We start from the raw sequence: 14,324 nt of genomic DNA, 5'->3' as shown, positions 1-14,324 counted from the left end.
TCTTATGCTTGCAGTGGGACAATTCAGATGAACCCTTTGGGCAACGCTACACATTAACGGGGTTGTCCAGGTCCTACGAAGCCACAAGTCCATTCAACGCATCAGATCTGAATTGGCAGCAGCCTTGGCGGGACTCATTACCTCCGACTGCGACTCCACGCTAGCATCACGAAGGATTCCATATCCGCCCCTAAGTCAGTTGGGGTAAGCTTGAGAGTCAGGAACATCGGGTCTCGGCTCCCAAGAAATGGAGGAGTAGTGTGTTTCGCGAGGCTCGAATATTGTCTTATTCTCGGTGACTAAAGTCTGACTCCCTCTCACTAATTTCTGACCTCCTCCGAGCTCCTCCGAGCTGCAACCTGCAACATCACCTGACAATCCAAACCAAGATATAAAGCCAACAACCACCACCCCCAGTCATCCCAAACCACTGCACACATCCCAACCCCCTCAACTCCAAGAGTTGCACACAATCAACCACCACAATCATGCCCCACACATTCTACGACAGCACCATCCCCGTCCTCACTGGCATCCTCACCACCCTCTCCCACGTCCTCCACCAAGCCGAAGCCCACCGCCCCGCCTCGCCCACCAGTTTTCTGACGGCCCGCCTGCACGAGGCCATGTACCCCCTCGCGGACCAGATCCGGCTCGCCACCAAATTCAGTGCCCTGCTGGTCGCCCGGCTGACAGACCAGCCCGAGCCGACGGGATTCGAAAACAACCCGACCAGCCTGTCCGAGTGCTATGACTGTATCACGGCGGTGCTGACGATGGCGCGTGCGGCGGACAAGGATGTGGTGAATGCACAGGCCGATGTGCTGAAGCCCACGCCGGTTGGGCCCGGGGTGACGGTCCCGATGAGCGGGGCGCGGTATGCGCATCTGGTGGTGTTGCCGAATGTGTATTTCCATTTGACGACCGCATATGGGATTCTGAGGATGGAGGGGGTGCCCTTGGGGAAGAGGGATTAATATGAAGGGTTTGTGCCGTTGATGGGGGCGGAGGGGGGTCTGTAGGGGGTGGAATGGGGTGGAGGTAACTAGGGCTGGTGATAGGCGGGTGGCGGCGCTTGTATATCATGATGATGGAGGCCCGGTTGCATATTCAGACGAACTCAAAACATTATTGATATCTTTAAGAACACTTACGATTAACTTGGGTATTTGTATGAGTAATCTGCTCCAGGGAGTACCAGACAGGGTCACAGGTGCATCGTAGCAGTAAGGGATGGATACCGCAGCGCGCTGTGGACGCCCGCCGAACGACAGAAGCCGACCAGTTGGCAGATCCAGCCCTGCTGTCTTGGGGACTCATATTGAGCTTGTACTCACCACAGACCATGTGGCAGGAGCATGTACTGACACTTCCGCTGACAGATGTCTCATGACATGTTCCTCATGGAGCCAGAAATTCGTGGGAACCGCGCTATTGAAGCTATAGGCAATCAGGGTCTGGCCGGCTGATCGTTCCACCGAGCATCATACCAAACCTAAGCAACCCCCCTCGATGCAAGGTGACATACTGTACAGATCGTCGATCGACAAGTTCAATGAGCTCATTTAATGCCACGGATGCAACTGCGGGGTTGATCAACTGAGGAGAAAAAAAGCAAATGAGAGGAAAAACTAGTCTCAACACCGACCAGGCCCACCCACTGACAGTGAACATATGTGCGCGTCATGGTGACAGCGAAGACGTCAAGGTGGAAGCAAAGCCCTCAGTCGCGGTCTACTTAAGCCCTGAATTACCCTCAGCTGTTGCTGTGAGCCATCTTCACTACACCTTATCAAATCAAGAAGCATTGCTTTCATCGTTATCATGGATTTTCTCAAGTCTCACGTGAACCTCCCCAACGTGACTCTCCCCGACCTCAGGCAGTTCTCTTCGTCAACGGTCAAAGACTTCGCAACCCTCATCAAGGGTGACCCTCAGCTATTCCAGCTCGCATCGGCGATGTTCATCCAGACTGGATCCAACCCCATGGATATCCCGCAGCGACTAGTCACCTTTCTGACCGACTTGGACCAGGTGGTCCGGACTGCTCCCTCGTACAATGCCTCCGCTGCCAACCACTCCCTTGGAGGCACCCTGGGCCTTCTCACCAACGTGACCGAACCCTTCATCAAGTCCCCAGCCGGACGGGTATTCTTTTCGGATGCACGAGTCGACAAGGCCTCCCGGTCTCTTATGAAAGAGTGGACCGTCTTCCTGACATCCCCCGAATCAGCCAGCGTGCTGCACGAGGGGCCCGGCGGATGGTTCAGCAGCGAAGCTCTCGGGGAAGAGAGCTTGGACGACTTCGATGCGACCTTCGTCACCGACCCAGCGCAGGAGCATCACCGCTATGTATCTTGGGACGACTTCTTCATCCGCCGATTCAGGGAGGGCGTCCGTCCCATCGCCGATCCCGACAACGATACCGTCATCACTGCGCCCTGCGAAGCTATTCCATTCCGCATTCAGACCGACCTCCAGTCCAACGACATCTTCGATATCAAGGAGCAGAAATACTCGCTCCGCATGATGTTCGATGACGATCAGCTTGCCGAGCAGTTTATCGGCGGGAGACTCTATCAAGGGTATCTCCACCCTACATCCTACCATCGCTGGCATGCGCCCATCTCCGGCACCATTCTAGCGATGAAAACTATCCAGGGTCGCTTCGCTCCAGCGCTCCTATCGATCAGTGACGCGATCGAAAGCGAGGGAGCGCGCAAGGTGTCGGAATGGGGAAAGGCCGAGGCCCAGGCTGCAGTCCACGAGGCCTCCCGGAGTGTGATTGTTATCAACAATGAGAGGTTGGGCGCGGTGGGCTGCGTCTTCGCGGGGATACGAGAGCGAGGGTCTTGCGAGCCAACGGTGAAGGAGGGGGATCAGGTCGGCAAAGGCGATGAAATTGGCATGTTCCACTTCGGAGGCAGCAGTCACGCCCTTATCTTTAGTCCGAGCCTTAATGTCTTCTTTCCCAGCTTTGAAGAGCGATCTAGTCGCGACCTTGTGAATTCGCTGATTGGGAGGTCTGGAAGGTTTGAGTAGCAGCGATGCTGATCATGGAGAGCTGTTGGGAGGAGGTTAGGGTTGATTGGGGCAAGCCTTTTTCCCAGTTCGACCGGGAGTTTCTGTCTCTTAACGATGGAAATGACTTTTGTATCATTGCGGCTTGAGCTTGGATGAATATGAGATTGTCCTTATTGCTTTTCTCCGGGTACTCGTGCTCGTGGACTTTTCATCTGTTCGGAAGCTTCCCTCAACCCTAACTTGATAGTGTTGGTGTAGATTAACGAGGCCAATGCAGCCACAGAAAGGGAGTCAATTGTACGGTTACCTCCGGCAGGTAGACTTCACTTAATCCTTGAGCATTGCATTGAGTAATTGAAGGTCCTTGCTCCGGATTACAATCCGAGATTCTGTCATTACCACAGACATGCACGGTTGCTTGTTCACTGTCAAGTCATTCAAATTCCGTGCTATTAATGATATTTGCTTCTTTACTTGAACGTAAGCCGTGCTCGATGAGGCAAAGCAGTGAGTGCTACAGGACCAGCTCAATGCTAACTTGGGGATCCTGAGCATAAATCCGCAAGCCCAGCACGCAGACTGCGTTCCATGCTGAGGCCGCATCTTTGGCTTCTTCCTGGCTCTGGTCCTTTTTCTCGCTGTCCTTCTGGTCATCATGTTTCTGCTCTCGGTCCAGCTTGCCATCGTGCTTCTTGTCATCGCCCCCTTTATCGCTGTCTTGCTTATCCTCGCCGTGATCTTTCTTATCCTCATTTTTGTCCTCATCCTGATGTTGCTGCTTATGCTTATTCTGGTTCTGATGATTTTCTGCCTCATGTTCATTGACGACAACTTCGGTCTCTTTGTGATGCTCGTCCTGTGGGTGCGAGGCAAAGGCTGCTTGGGTGGCCTGTGGAGGATCTGGACTCGGCGTGTCGACTGTGGGGTGTAGCGCAATGGCTTTCTCTTTCTGTGCAGAATCATCTCTTGCGGGTTCCACCTTTGCAGATTCACCCTGGACAGCCTCACCCTTGCCTTTCACTGGTCTCGCTTCCAACGGGGCCTTGGCATTGACGCGATCGTAGTTCATGGCGACTTGTTTGAGCTTCTGCGGGTTCTTTTCCACCCACTTCTTGACCACATCCTCCACTTTTCTCGCTTTGGCGTCTCTGCTTGCCACGATCTTGATCAGGACTTCGTATCGCCCCGGCTGCAACTCCACCTCTGCACTGATCGAACGATTGTCCTGGCATTGCACCGGGCGCACCGACAGCAGGTGTTCTTCTGGCTTCGCATTCTCCTCCTGCAGCAGGAAGTGTAGGGCATATTCGTACTGCCCTTCCAGACCTCGCAGATAACGCTTATCAGCCTGCAAAACGTCCGCGTCAGTATCCACCCACAGGAACAGTCACAATCCAACATACTTCCGAGAGCACGAACACGACGGGACCAGGTTTCGTGATCCCCACCACAAACTTGGGTTGGAGGTAGCCCTCGAGCCAGGGCACCCTGACGCTCGTCCACCGCTGGACCACCGTCCAGGTCTCGTCGAAGATGCGCGTGCGGTGCAGGAAGACAAAGATGGAGAGCAGGTCCTCGTAGGTCATCCAGAACATCCCGTCGTCTCCGAATCGATGCTGCAGCTTCTCGAGCCAGTACGGGGTCCACTCGCGAGAGCCATCGCTCCAGGGCCCGTTCCACTCCCCAATCCCACCGGTGTCCCTCTCACCCCATGGATTCCTGCCATTCCAGCAACCCCGTCAGTCTCGAATCCACCAGACGCGCAAGATCCTCTTACCGAACCAACACCAGACGCACTGGATTCCCCTCCTCATCCTCCTCCTCCGTCGCGCGTAGGATCGAATAAGCGTGTCCCAGCGCCAACCCCCCCCTCGTCCGATCCCGCCCGGACCCCAGCGCCGACGCCGCAAAGACAAAATTGCCATCTGCGTTCACCAACTCCCTCCACAATCGCCCCTTGTTCAGCACTTTATTCGTGGCAATCGTCGTCGTCACCCCCCCGGTCATATCCTCCACCGCCTCCCCGGACCACCCGCCGGACAGCGCCTCATAATCCCCATGCACCTTGGCATACGCCTTCTCCAGCAGCGGCAACCAGGTCTCGTTCTCGTCGACGCATTGGGCGAAATACAGCGCCTCGGACCCGGTCTGATGGCGCTGCCGGTGCTGTCGCGCCCGCCGGCCGGTGCTGTCGTAGCGGTCCCCGTAGAAGTCAAAGTCCGCAACCGAGAGGTAGAGGTTGTCGTCCACCACCGTCGACACCCACTCCCCGTCGCGGAAGAAGACGAACCCGTACACCCCGCACTCCTCGTCGCGCGCCAGACACACCCGATCCATCAGGTCGGGCCGGTTGCAGATCGTGGCGACGGCCGCCAGCCACCAGCAGTCCCCGTTGGCGCCCTGTTTGATGTCTGTGGTGTTGTAGCCGTTGATGGTGAAGCGGGGATGGGGGAAGATCCAGTCGACGCGGTGGACGGATCCGGGCACGCCGCCCTGGGTGTTGTCGGAGGAGGAGGAGGAGGAGGAGGAGGAGGATGAGGAGGAGGTTAAGGCATGGGATTGCGCATTCCCCCGTTCACCCCATCGCGGCCTACCACTGCCACTGCCAGTCCGCACCTTTACGCCTCTCCTCCTCCTCGCCCCAAACACACCCTCCCTCGTCCCTCCGATCCCCTCCCGATCACTACTATCACTATCACTACGCGAATCCTCATCCTCATCCTCCTCGCGGATCAACCCGCGCAGACAATTCCACCACCCCAACTCGCGATCATACTCGAGATCGAACTCCGGGTCGGTGAACTTCTCGTTCACGCGTCGACACTCGCGCACAATCCGCTGCACCTCGGCGCGACAGGTCCGGGCGGCCGCCTCGTAGCTCTCCGCCGCGTTGCGCGGGGTGGAGGGGCGGTTGGGTTGCGGTTGCGAGGGCCGGAGATCGGTCCAGAGGGTGTCGGGAAGGATGGTGGTCACTTTGCCGGGGGTTTTGGCGAGGAATTTGTCCCAGAATGCTGTGATGGTGGCTTGGGCGGGGTTGGTCGGGGGAGGTGAAGTAGGGTTGGGAGGAGGAGTTGGTGGTGGCTGTGGGGGTGGCATGCTAGTTAGGGTTGTTGGGTGAGTATCGATGTGGTTAGATGAGGGGATACTTAGGGTGGTTGGGTGTGGGATGGTGTGGTGGGTGAATTGTCTGTACTTATTCTACAGTGAGAGTCTGGTGGGTGAGACGAGGCTGAAGATTTCCAGCAGGTGGTATAACCTGTCTGTGTGATTCAGTAAGAACCTGCAGCTCGTATTTCTCAGCTGCAGGTGCGGCTGAAGGCTGCATAGATGATCTGGATATGACTGGACGGATGCTCTGGACGGCATGCATGGGCGGCTACTCGGATTGGACAGCTGACGTGTCACTGAAGACCTACTCCTATGACTGCTGCCAGATGGTTGGACAGGTGACTGTGGCGCGAGAGTCATACGGAAACTGGAGATGAAGCCTGACTGGTGGATTAGTTTGAGTTATCGAGCAGTCGTTTAGAGTAATCAAGCTGTTTCACAGTATACATGCTGGAAACCCTTATCTGGCTCCACGGCACTTGATTACAAACACACCACGTTAGCCTCCTCGGTAAGAGCCTGGTGGTGTTTTGGCAGTGCCTGCCTGCCTATCTACGGTGTATATACATAATGGGTAGCTACCTGGAAGAATGAACATCAAGGTGAATTCCTGCTGCGAAGAAGTGAGGAAGGCATTGTTAATCTATGATGTGCATGTCTCGATGCGGTGAGTCTCTTCACCTTCCAGGGTATACTCGATGCTGATGCTCGAAAGAACCGAAGATGCCGAATCAGAGGTCTGAGACAATCCGACACAGAGACAACTCAACCTAAGAACATACACTATTACCGGTATACATCGAATCCAGAAAATCTCCCTGGACCAGCGTTTACGTGTCCCCTCCGCGGCACGAATCGCAGCCAGAAACGCTTCAAACGGAAAACTGCACTGGATCTTCATTGCGTCCAGACACATACTAACTGGAGTTATCGGGAGAAAGTCTGTGACTGCTTATGAAGTACGCATGTAGGCTAAATGATATGCAGTGCCTCTGGGACACTGGCGCCGACACAGCCGATTAATTCTCGCAATACATACATTAAGACATTACTGGATGATTCCTGAATAGGGATATAATAGAACTAAACGAATGCAATCCCTGATCAGGTCAATAAGTAGTAGTCCCGCGGTTGCACTCGACCGTAGCCGGGACTTCAGCTCGAATGAACCAAACACCGCTGCACAAGCCGACTTCACTCCAACCCTAACACTAGCAGCGCGCCTGACCGATCTCGTCATCATGATCGTTTACATGCACCGTGGGAAGCTGGGGCTGTTGTGCAACCGAGGCCGATCGCGATGCTTCCGCCATCTCGGGGTTCGCAGGAGCATCATCCGCCGGGGCCGCAGCCACAGGAGCATCAGCAGCGGTGGCAGACGCAACCCCCCCACTCGCCTCGGCCGTCGACCCCTGCCGCGACTGGGGCGCCAGACTCGACGCCGGACTTGGCTCCAGAAGGCGTGGACCGGGGGTCCTCTCCGGCTGCTTGCTGGTCTTGACCCGCGCGGGGGCCGGGCCCAGCATAGGCGGGTATTTGAAGCGGAACCCCCAGACGAAAAACAGCTTGAGCTTCGTTCCGAACCCCATCGCCTTCCAGCGCTTCTGCAGCACCTCGCCGTCCGCCTGTGAGCGCGCGCGGTAGCCCTTGCGGAACCAGCACAGCAGGAGGAGGGTGAAGGGCAGCACGAGCAGCGACCAGCAGACGGGGAGGCCGCGGCGGGTCTGCCAGCCGGTCATCAGGCGGCGGAAGCGCACCCAGGCCTCGACGAACCCCAGGATCAGGAAGAGGCCGATCCAGCCGAGCGAGACGGCGAGGGTGAGGCCCAGCGGGGACAGGCCGCCGAAGTACGAGGGGTCGGTGAACCAGTTGTAGTCGTCGTCGTCCCACTCGTTGTAGTACCCGTTGCTGTCGTAGCCGCCGCTCGCGGAGCCGGTGTAGGTGCAGCCGGCCCCGGTGTAGAGCCCCGTGGGGAGGTATTCGGCGCTCAGCAGGCTGAGGGAGCTGCTGGGGATCTGCGTCGGGTCGACGTAAACCACATCGATGGTGTAGGTGGTCGGCTGAAAGGGTTGGCTGCTGTCGACGGACAGCGAGGTGGACACGGCGGTCAGGGGGAGCAGGCTTTGCACGCGCGCCGGGGGGAAGATCTCGGCGGTGGTGGTGGTGGTCCACTGCGACGAGCAGCCGGTAGGCGCCGTGTAGGTCAGGTTGACGACGAACTGGGTGCTGTCCGCCTCGTCTTCCTGGTCGTAGTAGGCGTCGTAGAAGTCGGATCCCACTCCGCTGGGATACAGCTGTTGGATGACAGTCACGACCTCGTCGTCGTAGGAGCCATAGGTGTTCTCGGTGGCCACGGAGGTGATGGTGGACAGCGCTGGGGGCAGGGAAGTGGCCGTGGGGGTGATTTGGTCGATGGAGGTGGTGGTGTAAGTCGTGTAGTAGCCCGATTCCGTGTAGACGGTCTCTTGATAGTAGGCCGTGACGATCCAGGGCGCAGCCGAAACGAATGAAGACAGCTGGATCAGAACGAGCGACAGGAACAGCAGAAACGAATGTGCGGAGGCCATCGTGGGATGGTCCAGCCGATGAAGACTTCCAGTTCAGTGGGCACGCAGGAAGTGAAAGGATGGATGTGGCGCCGACAGGGTTCATATAGCGAGGGGTCCAGCATCCCACTAGACTCAACTCTGGGTTTACTCCCTCTACTCGGTAGAGTCACGCTGCAAGAGGGAGATTTGGCTTTCTCCCCACCGGCGTTGTGTCGGGTGTGATTGGCGGGGATGGAAGGGTCGGTGGATATAGTCTGAACGCTAAGACCCTTTATCCCACGGTGATTCTCAGGGTCAATGGATTTAATTGCCAGATCGGATCGGCCCTGATGTCTCCGCCAGGTTCACACGGTCGAACATACCGATATCAGACTAATATGCCTACTATCTGGCATCGTGTTGCCTCATGGAGCGGGGACGGGTATCTCGAATAAACCGAGGGCAATTCCTAAACTCCCTCCCTCGTATTCCCCGGCCATAGTCATCCATTCTGTGGAAATTGTCGGGGGCGAAAAGCGCCAGGGGCAAACGATTAGCGGCCTCGCTTTCAGGGTTTGGGGATAGGGCTATGCGCAAAACAGTCTAGTCGGCTGACGGTCGGTGCCGGGATTTTCCCCTTTCAGCCTCTTGGCCCTGCGCTAATGCGGTTTGGTCGTTTTCTGCTCCTCATCGGGGTTAGTGGAGAGCTAAAGTGGCCCCCCGGTGGCTGTGGATGCCTGCTGATGCCTGATCAACGAGGGTCTCGAGTCATGGCAGAGTTTGGAGTATTGAATAAATGCCTGAGGTGTTGACTGGATGCCAAGAAGGGATAAAATAATGAATGCAGCATAAATATCTAGTACTAATCCTGGTCTGATGGTCAAGGAACAATAGCTTTGTTTACACGTTTTACTATGTCTGATGCATCCCCAGCTCGTAGTGCTTGTATATCAACAGATCCGCCTACCACTACCAGAATATCACATACACAGTATGTTACTGTTCCACTCTATTCCACAAATCCACGACACAGAGACTGCTCTCAGTCATTCATTCTCATACATCTATCCAATCAAGTCAAAATAAACAATCCTTACTGTTTCAACTTCTTCTCCAATTTTAACAAACTCTCCGCCGTATCACGAATGCTCGCCTCGAGGGAATAAAACTCCATCCCCAACCGACTCCTCACCTTCTCATTCGACACGCCATACACCTTCGGCCGCTCCTGTGTCTTCCCCACCGGCACCTTCGCCTTGTCCACTCCCTCTACCCCTCGCAAGACCTCGCACACCTCGTCATAGAAGAAATTGCCGGCCACGACAAAGAACCGCTCATTGGCCGCCGCCTGCTCCGCCTCGTACGCCCGCAGATGCGCCTCGGCCACATCGCGGACGTCCACCCAAGCGGGGAACCCGGTGGCGGGGATCTCGGTCAGACTCCCGTTCATGAACCGATACACATCGGCGGCGCTCTCGTTGAGCCGGTCCATGCTGGCGACGGGCTGCTCGACGGGCCCGTAGATCATGGGCGGGCAGATGGTGGCGAGGGTGAAGTTGGGCTTCTCGGTTTCCACAAACTCCCACGCGGCTTTCTCGGCCAGCGTTTTCGAGGCGCAGTAGGCGGTCGGGCCGTCGGCCGTTCGGGCTTCCTCGTAGGTGTCCGGGTTCCAGTCGGCTTCCGTGTAGGTGTGTTCGGGCCAGTAGCCTTTGCGCAGGTGGTTGATGGCGGCGAAGGAGGAGGTGAGGACTACCCGCTTGACTTGCGGGGCGTGGTGCTGGGTGGCTTCGAGGAGGGAGCGGGTGCCTCGGATGGCGGGCTGGAGGAGGTCGCGCTCGTTGTCTTCCACGCGGAATTGGAAGGGGGAGGCTGTGTGGATAATCTATGGCGGGGATGGTGGGTTAATGAGGGTTGGTGTATGTTGGGGGGGTTTGGTTGGGAACGGGGTGAGGGAGAGGGGGGACTTACGCCCTGCACCCCCTTCACAGCTTCATCGAATGCTCCCGGCTGGGCGATGTCCTGGACGATGGCAAAGGACAGTTTCTCCTTGTATTCAGGGAAGATGCTGCGCACTTTCTCGGCCGTCTGCTCGGACCGCACCGTGCCGCGCACTCGGTAGCCTCGTTGCAGGAAGAGGCGCACAACCTGCGTGGCGACGAAGCCGGAGGCGCCGGTAATGAGGATGATTTGTTCTTCGATCGACATGGTGCTGTGATGGGGGGGGGGGGAGAGATGGGGAGATGTGATCGCCCCTGGGCCCGACGGAGCTTAAGTACTTGCTCGGTGCGCCTGGGCTTTTCTCGTCTACACCTCCCGGGCAATTCACGAGTGGACTGATGGAAACGTGTGCTTCCCACATCATGAAACCGCTTGTCTGTTTTAAGGTGCTGGACGGGTGTCTGGTGGGTACTTTGTATCGCATGCACCTGTTACGTTGACAGGGCACCCTTAGTATTTAGTGGTATAGTCTCCACCACGGGTACTCGGCATCATCTCTTCGAGGGTAGGATGATGCGAAAACGGAGTGACGACACTCCCTACCCTGATGGCTTCGTGCTTGTTCCATCAATGTACCTCTGATCTCGGAGGACTGGCGGATTGAGGAGCTGAGCTGAAATGACCCCGAATTGCTCATCATTTCTCCAAATCACCACGATACGGAGAGACAAAAGTCGGCCCGCGGTCTCCGGCTTGGCTGCAATTGCCCGGAGCTGGTGGCTTAGGATGGGTATGAAACACCCGTGCGGATCCGAAGCCGCTATCTTGAGGCTTTCCATGCCATCGGAGGTAGACGGTGTCTCACTAGTGATCTATTTCCGACGCAGGAGGCAAGCTTTGCTGATCAGGCCGGGTGTTCCGCGCTTGGCTGCGTGTCATTTTTGTTTCCGAGTTCCGAAGCTTATCTTGCACGATGTTTATCGCTGCTCTAGTCCTGATCAGGCATGGTGAAGTGGGCTGTTTCAACCCTTGCTGGAGTTGTTATGCAAGCAGAGTGCGTAAGATGCTGAGTGAATCAGAGACAGTGCATATCGGACAGGATGCAGACCCTGTCGTGGGCTAATCTCGGACAAGTGGGATGATCCTGACCCGAGACGGCACCGAAGACCGCTTCTTATCGGTCTTTCTTATCGCATTCAGAGGTCAGAAGGACTTGGACTTGGAAGTTGAAGTTCCTTTGCATTTTATATAATACTCTAAAATTGAGATAAACCCCAGCTATCTACGACCTACCCTGAGAGATTTCCTAATGTAGAACCCTAACACACCCGTGTCCAGTCACAACCTCAAGTCTCACCCCGCCTTCTGCGCAGCCATACTCTCCCCCTCCCACCTCACAAACAAAGCCTCATCCCTGACTTACTCACCAGCAAGCACACACTTCCCGGCGCCAACAGAGCCGGTTCCCCCGGGACCACAACCTTCACCCACGGCCACTGAAACTGCCAAGCAACTCGCATCTCTGACATCACCAGGATTATCACAGTCGTGTAGCCCGCTAGCTGGTCCCATAGCAAGAACCCCCGACAGCCTCAGACCTAAAGGCAATCCGCACGGAGAGCGTGGAATCCCAGGGATATCGCAGACGAGTGAAGGGGTGGGGAGAAGATGACTTAGGTAACTACTTAGGGCTTGGAGCATCCAGCCCCCGCAGCCACTGCCCGGTGGATCCCTCCAGGGCGGATCGTCCCCAAGTCCCCAGCATCTCCACGAGGCCCTCCCGGTATATGTAGAAGGGACTGGGCTAGCAGTGTGTCGGACAATATTGTAGTTAGTATCAGCACTACAGTGATCTGCGAAATGAGCCTGCCCCCCAAAATACTCTCCTGGTGTTTTATAGATAAATGCCAAGCCTAATTAATTAGTACATATATGGTTAATATAACTAAGTTAGCCTTGGCGTTTTACATAAGGCTTTACATGTAGTTATTGAAATGAGTGTTGTTATGGCAAATCGGTCCGGTAAATTACCTGTTAGCCGTATCCTTGACCTTGATGCATTTGACCTCTTTTTCTGCTCGCAACATGGATATCAGGGGCTGTGAGAGTCTTACCACAGTACCAAAGAATGGCACCGCCCTATCACCTGCAAAAAAGCAGCTTATCTGTGATATGACAAAGAATGGCAAGTCTATATCCGATACAGCTTTTGCAGCTGAGTGTAGCAAGCAGGCTGTTAAGTATATTCGATCTAACCTACCTATGTTCGGTACTCCTGGAGCGCCCCCAAATCATGTAGGGCGGTGGTCAAACATTACTCCACCTATGCTAGAAGCTCTACGGGACCATTTTCCTGTCAAGCCAGGATCATATCTTGATGAAATGGCAGATTTCCTGTGGGATGTGTTCGAAGCTAATGTCTCAACAAATAGCATCAGCAGGGCTCTAAAGAAGATCAAATGGTTCAAAAAAACAATCCAACAAAAGGCAAAAGAGCGAAACCCGGAATTGCGAGACGAATATCGGCATGATATGTTAGAATATCATTCATCTCAATTGGTTTATGTCGATGAGTCTGGGTGTGATAAACGGTTAGGGATTAGAAGAACAGGCTGGTCGCCTCCAGGCATAACACCAGTTGAAAGATCCAAATTTCACCGTGGACAACTTTACCAGATACTACCTGCGTATTCTCAGGATGGTATTGTTATCTCTCATATTTATAAAGAACCTATCTGCTGATCGTGGTACAGCTGTGGTCAAGTGCGGCTTCTACACGATTTACACTTACACTCCTGGACAGTATTCTCAACGCCACACCCGAGAATTAGCTGATCTTTGGGACTTGTGCGTTATTTCCATTTCTTTTGCGCGTGTATCATGTTGAAAGTCACGTCCTAAAGACATGCATAAATCACGGACTTTCTAGTTCTAGAACATTTGCTGCATAGTCATGTGAAAATCTGACAGATTTTCAGACCTAGTAAGAAGTTTCTCAGCTCGCCTCTCTATAATTTAACCCAAAGCATAATATTCTACGTCCGACTTCTTCGGTTGGTACCGCAGCCTCAGGAATGTTCTGTTGTCAATTTGCCATGCAGATCCACTATCCAGTACTACTATAGAAAATAGTAGAATCTACTCGTGATTTAATTCTTGGGAGGAAAGAAAGTATAAATTCATCGATTATCCTGGGACCTCCTTTTATTTAGGAATGAGAAAATGATGTAAAGCGGAATCTGGGTGATAATGATCTAAGCTAATTCGGTGCATGTAATTGGATAATAAACACCCGACCACTACGATATCCGAGCGCAAGCGCACCCTCTTTCGTGCAGCAGCAAGAAAACTGGGAGTACTCATAAGGGAGCCACAAGACCTTCTTGTCATTTATATATACCCACTGGCCTGCTAGCGATATCCGAGATGCAGCCTGATTGGAAGTAGGACTCGCGTCTGAGACGACAGTTTGGCCATCGGGCGAGAAGGCCACGGCCTGAACCGAACCTGAATGGCCTTCAAGGGTCTGTTGCAGCTCGCCTGTCGCAGCATTCCACAGCTTGGTAGTACCATCGTAGGAGCCGGAGACGACAGTTTGGCCATCAGGCGAGAAGGCCACGGCTCGAACCAGGCCTGAATGACCCTTTAGAGTCTGTTGCAGCTCGCCCGTCGCAGTATTCCACAGCTTGATAGTCTTATCGTCGGAGCCGGAGACGACAGTTTGGC

At 54.9% G+C, this 14,324-nt stretch overlaps 6 protein-coding genes across 6 annotated transcripts in view; 2 read left to right on the top strand and 4 right to left on the bottom strand.

Annotated features, from left to right (window-relative positions):
* The first annotated feature begins 112 nt into the window (after nucleotides 1-112).
* On the top strand, nucleotides 113-1,014 carry BP01DRAFT_88407 (DUF1993 domain-containing protein). The gene is made up of 2 exons (XM_025580199.1): nucleotides 113-304; nucleotides 390-1,014. Exon 2 carries the CDS (start codon nucleotides 489-491, stop codon nucleotides 975-977), a length of 489 nt encoding a protein of 162 aa, XP_025430073.1. The 5' UTR covers nucleotides 113-304; nucleotides 390-488; the 3' UTR covers nucleotides 978-1,014.
* Nucleotides 1,015-1,633: 619 nt separating this feature from the next.
* Nucleotides 1,634-3,436, top strand: BP01DRAFT_401558 (phosphatidylserine decarboxylase). The gene has a single exon (XM_025578616.1). The coding sequence runs from the start codon at nucleotides 1,825-1,827 to the stop codon at nucleotides 3,040-3,042; it is 1,218 nt and encodes a 405-aa protein (XP_025430072.1). The 5' UTR covers nucleotides 1,634-1,824; the 3' UTR covers nucleotides 3,043-3,436.
* On the bottom strand, nucleotides 3,398-6,168 carry BP01DRAFT_321955 (cysteine proteinase). The gene is made up of 3 exons (XM_025572746.1): nucleotides 4,802-6,168; nucleotides 4,428-4,743; nucleotides 3,398-4,372 (listed from the first exon to the last, which is right to left on the bottom strand). Exons 1-3 carry the CDS (start codon nucleotides 6,118-6,120, stop codon nucleotides 3,539-3,541), a joined length of 2,469 nt encoding a protein of 822 aa, XP_025430071.1. The 5' UTR covers nucleotides 6,121-6,168; the 3' UTR covers nucleotides 3,398-3,538.
* Nucleotides 6,169-7,517: 1,349 nt separating this feature from the next.
* Nucleotides 7,518-8,699, bottom strand: BP01DRAFT_280391 (uncharacterized protein; the record flags this gene model as incomplete). Its single annotated transcript, XM_025571437.1, has 1 exon — nucleotides 7,518-8,699. A coding segment is annotated over one exon (1,182 nt), but the record flags the coding sequence as incomplete, so codon positions are not given.
* Nucleotides 8,700-9,683: 984 nt separating this feature from the next.
* Nucleotides 9,684-10,877, bottom strand: BP01DRAFT_357996 (SDR family oxidoreductase). Its single transcript, XM_025575329.1, has 2 exons — nucleotides 10,629-10,877; nucleotides 9,684-10,542 (listed from the first exon to the last, which is right to left on the bottom strand). The coding sequence occupies exons 1-2, from the start codon at nucleotides 10,863-10,865 to the stop codon at nucleotides 9,754-9,756; spliced, it is 1,026 nt and encodes a 341-aa protein (XP_025430069.1). The 5' UTR covers nucleotides 10,866-10,877; the 3' UTR covers nucleotides 9,684-9,753.
* A 2,980-nt stretch (nucleotides 10,878-13,857) lies between these two features.
* The window catches only part of BP01DRAFT_401548 (NACHT and WD40 domain protein), a gene marked incomplete at its 3' end in the record, with an annotated part of 4,073 nt that continues 3,606 nt past the window's right edge, over nucleotides 13,858-14,324 (bottom strand). The window contains exon 4 of the mRNA XM_025578615.1: nucleotides 13,858-14,292. Within this exon, the coding sequence (XP_025430068.1) occupies nucleotides 13,858-14,292 (435 nt within the window). The remainder of the gene's footprint in view (nucleotides 14,293-14,324) is intronic.

The sequence above is a fragment of the Aspergillus saccharolyticus genome (assembly GCF_003184585.1).
Source record: "Aspergillus saccharolyticus JOP 1030-1 unplaced genomic scaffold BP01scaffold_22, whole genome shotgun sequence".
Taxonomy (NCBI): Eukaryota; Fungi; Ascomycota; class Eurotiomycetes; order Eurotiales; family Aspergillaceae; genus Aspergillus; species Aspergillus saccharolyticus.
This window is presented reverse-complemented; position numbering and strand designations above follow the sequence as displayed.